Below are 8,552 nucleotides of genomic sequence, written 5' to 3'. Positions count from 1 at the left end.
CCCCGGGCGCTGACGGCGGCCTGTTCCCCACTGTGCCCGTCTAGTTTGAAGAAGACGCGGAAGAAGCCGGCGGGGGCCTGGACGGCGGGCAAGGCAAGAGGAAGAGGCTGTTCTCCAAAGAACGTGAGTGGAGCCGGGCCAGAAAGCCTTGTCCAGCGCTGACGGGTCGGTCACTCACCGCAGGGCTCACTGCAGCTTTGAAGGATGATGTCCTTCCCCCAAAACACAGCTGAAACTCTGAGGAGGCAGCTATGGCCTTCTAAAAGTAGTTTTCCTTAGCAAAACAGCGGCTCTCATTCCGTGCCCTGGCTGAAAGTGCAGAAGGCTGTCGTGTAGACCCCTAAAAAATATTGCTAATGCATCCTTTGAACCTAACTGTGCCAGAAGTCAGTCACGCTGTCGGTCAGTGTTCAGTACGGGGTAGGCACGATGTGTATTTAAAGAGTCTGTCACCAGACGTGCTCTTCTGTATATACAGCAGTAGGCTTTTGTTGGGTTCTGTCTGCCTGCGTATTTCCTGCATGTTTGCTCAAGAACTGTCCTGCCCAACAGACAAGACTGCCATCCTGGTGCATGAGCTTGTGGGCTGGTGAGCTCTAACTAGATGTGTGCTGCTGAGAGCACTAAGTAGATGAAAGAAGCCTCACGCCGAGTGTTTCTTTCTGCAGTAAGATGCATGATGTATGGATTCGGGGATGACCAGAACCCTTACACAGAATCAGTGGACATTCTTGAGGACCTGGTAATAGAGTTTATCACAGAAATGGTAAGTCAGCTCTAGACAACGTGGTCAAAACGTCCTCACTAAGACTTTAGTCTTTTGAAGGTTAATACTTCTGACTCAAATACTGCATTATCCCAGGCACAAAACTCTGATGCTAGTAGGTAAAAGCTAAACTTAGACTTTGCTCTTCCAAGATTAAGGCAAAATTGACATGTCTTGCTCCATCTGGATTTAGAACAGTATCTGAAGTCCTTAAGTAGCAGTTAGATTAGTATTGTAGGGGGGGAGATACACAGCTGACTTTGGGGTTCACTGTGGCATCACTATATGTGCACCCGACAAAAGACAAGGCTCAGCTTTGAAAGTCTATAGACTTTTTGTGTTCTCTCAGTGTCTTTACATGGATGGGAACATAGCTCTGCGCTACAAAAGAAATGCAAGCTTCTAGGGCCTGAAGCCATCACTCTTCCAGATACTGTTTGAAAGTTTGTTTTGTTTTTCTTAAAAAAGTTATTCCTACTGTTTGTGGATCCCCTTTCTTTTGAAAGGTTGGCCTTGCCTTACCTCATCAAAATGCCCTAAACTGTCCTCTGATATGGTTACCTCACATTGCTTCCAAGTTCTGCCCAATGCTGTTCATCTTCAAGCACTCTGCAGGCTGGGTGTCCTACCCGTAATCTGGCTTTAGGTTTGAGGCCATTACTGTTACCTGTATATAGTGGTATGCGCTGGGTGGAAGTGACAGGCAGCTGGGGACAGCAGAACAACAGTAAGTCCGTGGTTTACTGGGAAGTTCTCTTGTGACTAGGATGATGGTGCCCAGATCCTGCAATTGCTTACTTTTTGATTATAAAATGACAGGAAATAAAGTGGAATTGAGAGCTTAAAAAAAAAAATAATAATGAAAGGGCAAAGGAACCCTGTTGACTTTCCTCTTTTCCTCTTAACAGACACACAAGGCCATGTCAATTGGGCGGCAGGGTCGCGTACAGGTTGAGGACATTGTCTTCTTAATACGCAAGGACCCCCGGAAGTTTGCCAGAGTTAAAGATCTCCTAACTATGAATGAAGAACTGAAACGAGCCAGAAAGGCCTTTGATGAAGCAAACTATGGATCTTGAGTCTGTGCGCAAGCTGCACTGGGAAGTTACTTGGGCACCTGCTGCCCAGAAGGAAGGAACATCACGTGTATTGTTTGGAGGGGTTATTCAGGATGGAGGTGACTGCTGGGGTGTCTGCCCTCGCTCCCAGCCTTTTTTGAGAAGTATTCAAGCAGCTGAATGTTATCTGATTGTATCTGGTATACTTAGGTATTTTTATACCATTTTATGAAATAAAAGCTCTAAAATTCTTGTAATGGCAGGAAGTCTGAAGTAGGACTGTGTTGAATCAGATATCTACAGGGCTAATGATGGGTGATTCTCTACAATTATTTCAGTTATCACTGGGTATTCCTGTGACAGGAAACCTAGAAAATGGATCTTGGTTAACTGGACAAAGTTTTCAAGCCCAAACTACCATAGAAGTTCTGCTCTTTGCTCTGTGTAGGCTCTTTGAATAGAACATTTTAAGTTTATGCCTACTCCTCATAACTAAACTTACACTGATCAGTTCACACAAGGTGCGTAATACAGGGGTTTTAGCACTTAATTGGCTAGGAAGGTGGTTGATTCTTCTGTCCCGTTTTTCTTTCCCGTTTTCTGTCCCCTGTCTTGTTTTCTACCAGTATTAAGCCTAGGAAATTGAAGTTAGCCTATTCCAGGTTCATGTGCACCTACAGCCTTTCCTTACCCCTGTCAGGCAGGTGCACTACAATAAAGTGGATTCCTGTTCTTCATTCTGAGACAATTTTTTCTTAGTATTTCCTGGTGATCCTGATGTTGGGGCTTAGTTACAGGCAGAAAGCATTATCCCCATTGCTGGTTCTAACATTATTTCACGAATACGTGTTGGAATAGCTGCACCTTACATTGCCAAGCAGGCAGAAGTTGCACTTACATTAAAAAGATTGCAGGACAGCGAGAAACATGTTCACCAGTCAGGAGTTTATTGCTGCAGGCCACAGCTGTGCTTTCCTCTCTTTCTGGAGCAGCTCAGAGGCTACTGCCTCTGTTCACTAACATTTCAGGACAAGGACAACATATGCTGAATAGCAATAATTCTGCAAGTCAAGACTGTCCCCTATACAAGCAGCACAGAAGGAAGGGTATAAGACTGCTTCCCTGGAAAAGTGGCAGCAAGTCTTCTGTCCTAAGCAGCAGGAAGCGATCAGCTGCAGCCTTCTGCCGTGGATGGTAACTGTTTGCACTGTGGATTTGACAGCAGCACTTAACATGTAGTTGAGCAATAAAGCAGGGATACTGAGTAAGTGTAACTCAAAAGTCACTGTTCCTGGACAAGGCTAGACAAAAGGATGAATAGTATTCAGCTGTTTGGAACACTCTTCCATTAAAAAAAAAAAAAGGAAAAGCTGTTTACAAAAGCGTAATAAAATAGTTGGTACTTTCTTAGCAGAATTCAGCATATGAGTTACCAATATACCATTAGGGTTTTGAGGGTTTTGCTTAAAAAAATAACTGGAATGACTCGACTCCTTTCCTCCTTGCAAGTCCAGGGTCAGACACCCATTGCTGCTTAAATAGAATCAATATCCATGTTCTCAGTAGCTTCTTTCCAGCCAGGGCCAGGGCTTCCTTCCAGCAGCAGCTGCTTCAGGGCCCCTGCCGTGCCTAGTCTGACAGGACCTGTATCAGCACTGGAATGTCCTTCCCAGCTCGGAGACCCATCCTGGTAAGCTGGGAGGATGAGTGATGCACCGTTCTCACAGACCCCAAAAAGCTCAGAAGGTTTTTGCCGAACAGTCTTCAGAGTTCTCTTCAAGCGTGCAGATGGTTTGATCCTTCTTCGATAGAACCGTGCCCCGAGGTACTGCTTTGGCCAGCGTGCATTTTGTGACCCATATAGGAGGTATTTGCGGACAGATGTTTTGACACAGCAGAGTTTTTTCTTCAAGCTTAAGGGGAGGAAGGTGCACAAAACATGACTTTATCAGCTGCTAAGGTGTTATTTCATTTGAGGCTTGGAGAGATTCAGTTATTAACCTTCTTTACCGTTTTCCTTGTCATAACAAGGATATACAGCAGCACCTTGTGCAACAGTAGCCAGGGCATTCTGAAGAAAGGCAACACCCCCTGCATCATATAATCACTACCATTAAACATGCACATGATTTAAGTTGCATTTTCATCCTCCTTCTTAAGTATTTGTGCATTTGTTAGCCTTTTAAATCCTCTCACAAATGACTGAAGCTAAACAGAATGTTTGCATCAGAGCGTCCAGTAACCTGAACTAGTGATCCTGTTTGAGTTTAAAAAGAATGGGTTAGACCACTGCGTTTCTCTACACTATAGCAAAATACATTATATTAAAATGTGAAGTGTCAGATCCAGAAACCCCACACCCATGCAAAATTACCTGCATCCTTGAGCCTCCACATGGTGCAGCCGGTTGCTTTTCAACAATTTGTTACGCAGAAAATAAGCTTCTGATCTGAATTTGTTGCCTTTGCACCACAGAATAGCTTTTCTGAGTGCCTCTGACAGTTCCCCAAATGACGTCGCTGTTTGGACCATCTGCACAAGAGATCCAGCATGCTGCAATTTTGCTATCCGAGAGGAAGGTGATGACGACTTTGCTTTAAAAGGTGTTGATGCAATGCTTATACCCTGAAACAAAGAATAACAGAAAAAGTTAATCTTTTAAAAACATGACATGCCTGATCCTCTCTGCTGAAGAGGATCAGAGCACTGAGGGTTTTGTGAGAACATCCCTTATTTCCTAAAGAGAAAGTGGGAAAGCGGTCTAGTTTTGTAGAATACAAAAAGAGATAGATAATTAGAATTTGTATTCCTGTCTACTACTGACTTGCTCTCTGGTCATTTCACTTGACGTACCAACAAATGCTCAAATTCATAAGCAGAAATTAGTAGTGATTTTCTGTGCAAAGTTTCCATGCTAACTTGGGTTGTTGGACAATCAAAAATAAGGCAGGGAAAGGGGGCATTTTCAATCAAAGACATCATGTTTTGAATGTTACAGTCTTTAAAAAAAAAAGTGTAAAACAGTACCGTACAAACCTCTTGTTTTGGAGGTCTGGATGGTCTAAGCAAGTTCTTCACATCAAATCCCTGGTGCTTCCCTACAAAGAGAGGGACAGTCCCCATTATGAAGTAAAGACAGTTTAAAGTCTTTGCACAGAGACACTGCAATTCTTTGCCCTGCTGAGCTCTCAGAGCTACTGCCATCTCGGCAGGCACACGCCTGCACTCAGCATTTCCAGGCAATCTCAAGGGGACTACACTCATCTCACATGGCAGCTGGCAAGAGATGAAGAGGATGCAGAGATTTACCGATGGCTGCAAAGGAGAACTTAATGGGTAAAAGCTTCACGCAAATACCTGGATGCCTGCAGTCACTGGCCATAGCCCTGACTGCGGCGGAAGACTTGAGCGCAGTCCCCCCGAAGCAGCAAGGATGGGATATTTGCATGTTGTACTTACAACCTTATCTACTCTTGTGTGGACCGCAGACAGTGCTCTTAGCTTCCCTCACTATCCTTGGGCCCCATCTATGCAGAAGCAGTAAAATACAAATAACTATTTACAGGACCTGTATACTGCGTTCATTACCTGCTTCTCTCCAGGCTGTATCATGCTTTTTAAAAAAAAAAAACAAACAAAAAAAACCCCAAAACAAAAAAACCAAACCCCATCACAATACTGCCATTATCCACCACTTTATAAAGGCAAGGGTACATGCAGCATTCTCGTCCTCTTCCAAGGACAGGTGAGGGGAGTTTGTATTAGAACCACACTCTGGGGGTAGTAGAAGTGCTTGGCTCTGTTGGACAGAGGTTGCGGTCAGTCTCTGAGATGTCACAAACCAGTAGCACTGTGGCACAAGGCTTTACCTCTTCTGGCTCTGGTCACCAGAGCTGGCTCCCCACTGTCTGCAGGGCATGAGATGCTACAGTTGTTCACAGCACTCATGCAGGTAGCAAAATTTCTGGTTTTCCCAACTTCTGATGCTGCCTCTGGCATTGTTGAGAAGAGCTTCTTCAGCCAGCTGCTAGGTTTTTTTGTTGTAAGCATTCTAGCCTTTTGCTTCTTGACCTCAGAAGAAATGTTAACTCCAAGGAAGTCACTGATATCAGAAGGGAAGGTAAACCCCTTGATATAAGGCATCTGTTGGGTCTCAGATACGAGATGAAGTGATGTCGACAACACACCATACAAGGACATGAGGGTCTCCAATACACACCTGTACTGAATCCTGAAGAGAGAAGACAGGAAGGTATGGAGTCTCCTCTAGCAAAACCTTGTGCTCACTGAACAACTACCTTCAGCTCAAGCAGAAGAGCTGACAGAAGAGATTCCAAGCTGCCCTTTCCCTATTTCCCCTCAATACAAGCTTATCTTTTACACTCCATCACCATGCTTTCCTTAACATTAGTCTGAGCTTTAAGGAACTGTTCAGGATCAGAATGTAGGAGTGACTTGACTAGTAAATCCCTGATCAGGAGCCCCTCCGCTTCCCTAGAGCTTTGCTGAGTGCCACACCTGGGACTCATCAAGTTCTCAGGTCACATCCACATCATTTGACTTGAGGTCTTCCCCCAAGAGCAACCTGCACCAACTCAGGACAATGGTGCTAGCACTGATGCCGTACAATCGCCTGCTCTGCCTTTACGGGGGAGGCAGATTTCTTGTGTCATAGAACATTTTACTGAGTTGTTCTACACAATGCTGTTACTCCTTCAGCTACAGTCAGCAGTTACTTTCTCGTACTGAGAGAGACCACAACACCAATTTCCCTGGAAAACTCAGCAGGGTTATAGGACAACTTTATCCCAGCCTTTCCATTTCAGCATGGGGCAGAACTTAGACTTGCTGCGGAGTACCAGGTGTTAGTGTTTGTGGCAGGCTGGCATTAACACTGTGATTTTCTTAGTGCTACAGAAAGTTTGCTATGAACCAAGAACAAAGCCTTCCACAACAGCACATAAGAAGTCTCTCTCCACTTACACAACTCTTCAGTTGCATGAATCAAGTTCAAAAGGATGGAGAGACACCCCCCCCCCTTCACTGAATAAAGCTCACTCAGCAGCAAGGCTTAATTACAAGCCCTTCTCCCTGACAGGCATGTCAAACAGACAGACAGCATCAAGACAGACTTTTTGAATACACAAACCATAGTCGGCTCAACAACCCCGAAGCCACAGTGTTCAAAAGTATGAATTCTTCCGAGCAGAGATGTTTAACAGACAAGCTGAAGATTACAACAGTTAAGGATAAAAAATAAACAGCATGTAATGAGACCTGCTTTTTTTTTAGAGGCAATTCACACGGCAATATCCGGGATAATTTGGGAGATAAGTATCCAAACTTTGGGTTGCTCAAGGCCAGAACAGCTGCCAGCCAACAGCCCAAGTTTCCTACATAATAATTTGAAAAGATGATGTTTGGCTATCAAAGAAACATCAATTTGCATGTATAAACTGCACAGTTGAGTCCATCAGCAATATAGGGCCTACTGCGGACCTAGTTTTTGTCTTATGAGGTGCTGCTGGTGAACTGTAAGAATGCTTTCGTGGTGAAAAAGGATACAGAAAAGCTTTACAGCAACAATCCTGCAGACGTAGTATAAGCTTGCAACCTCCCAACACCTTCATGGCCACTGTTTCCAGCATAGGCTGGCTGGGAACTAAGCACTCTGCATGGGCTTGGGATGTATTTTTCCTGTGTTAATACAAGGATGAGGAGATGGTTATGACCTAGCATTCCCCACCTTTAGCTCTGCAGACTGAGTTAATGGATAGTACAACATACAGGATCATGACACTTACTTGGGAATCAGTTCTGCCAGAGTTTCAATGCAGCCCACCAAGTTCATTTTCCATAGGCGCTTCAAGCACTGTTCTACCTAGACAAAAGAAAACTCCTTTGACTGGTATTCTGAGAGATGGGAGTACCTTGGTCTAAGAACTGTCACTATACTAAGTGGCACCTTCCCCTTATCAGTTTAACAGCATCAATGGCAAGTTTGCATGATGGAATGTTCCACTATGTCGCTATATCTGCACTATAATGAAAAGATCCCTTTGCCACACTACCGTCAGTATGGGATTAAGGGCTGGAATAGGCCATTGTTAATTGGTGCTGCTTGGTTTCCCCTGCTGTATACAGGGGCCTTTGGTATTGGCTTTCAAGAACAAAAATGCATAAACAAATCAAGAACGTAAGAACAATTCCTGTTCGATTTCAAACCAGTTATTTGAAGATATTGAGAATCCCTTTACTGGAAAACTGGTAAGGAGTTCACTTTTCATCTTAAACCAGAAAGTGCCTCATAAAGTAGCCTAGGATTATTCCATCCCCCTCCCATTATTACAATTAATTGAAAATTAAATCCCTGCATTACTGCTATATTCAAAAGTATGTACTTGTACCTACTTCAGGTCTCACCGTGAGTGTAAGAGACTGAGTATCGGTTTCACAGGGCTGGAAAATGGAAATTGCAGCGGCTGCACAGAGCCAGGAAAAGCCACTGAACTAAACTGTGAGGAGGCTTAAATGGCAAAACCGCACCTGCTCCAAAATACTTTTTTGCATGATGCTGCAGGCACCAAGCGCTGCTCCGAGGGCCTTTCAGAGACCGGTGCCTGGGGGCCGGGGCTGCTCTCACCTGCTGCAGGGCCAGGTAGGACCGGTGCCGGAGCAGCCTGCTGTGGTAGACGTAGAGCACGGCCCGCAGGACGCGTCCCTCGGCG

General features: G+C 44.7%; 2 protein-coding genes across 2 annotated transcripts; one reads left to right on the top strand and one right to left on the bottom strand.

Moving 5' to 3' along the window:
- The first annotated feature begins 43 nt into the window (after window positions 1–43).
- Window positions 44–2,224, top strand: TAF13 (TAF13 RNA polymerase II, TATA box binding protein (TBP)-associated factor, 18kDa). The gene is made up of 3 exons (XM_009705627.1): window positions 44–123; window positions 535–766; window positions 1,675–2,224. Exons 2-3 carry the CDS (start codon window positions 632–634, stop codon window positions 1,843–1,845), a joined length of 306 nt encoding a protein of 101 aa, XP_009703929.1. The 5' UTR covers window positions 44–123; window positions 535–631; the 3' UTR covers window positions 1,846–2,224.
- A 1,134-nt stretch (window positions 2,225–3,358) lies between these two features.
- Window positions 3,359–8,545, bottom strand: LOC104156629 (chromosome unknown open reading frame, human C3orf17; the record flags this gene model as incomplete). The annotated part of the gene is made up of 8 exons (XM_009705628.1): window positions 3,359–3,737; window positions 4,199–4,449; window positions 4,861–4,922; window positions 5,694–6,055; window positions 6,974–7,051; window positions 7,390–7,521; window positions 7,629–7,705; window positions 8,468–8,545. Coding segments are annotated over 8 exons (1,419 nt in total), but the record flags the coding sequence as incomplete, so codon positions are not given.
- Between the last annotated feature and the right edge of the window lie 7 nt (window positions 8,546–8,552).

This window comes from Cariama cristata, unplaced genomic scaffold (assembly GCF_000690535.1).
Source record: "Cariama cristata isolate BGI_N322 unplaced genomic scaffold, ASM69053v1 scaffold10798, whole genome shotgun sequence".
Taxonomy (NCBI): Eukaryota; Metazoa; Chordata; class Aves; order Cariamiformes; family Cariamidae; genus Cariama; species Cariama cristata.
The sequence above is the reverse complement of the archived record's forward strand: the minus strand, read 5'-3'. Positions and strand labels throughout refer to the sequence as shown.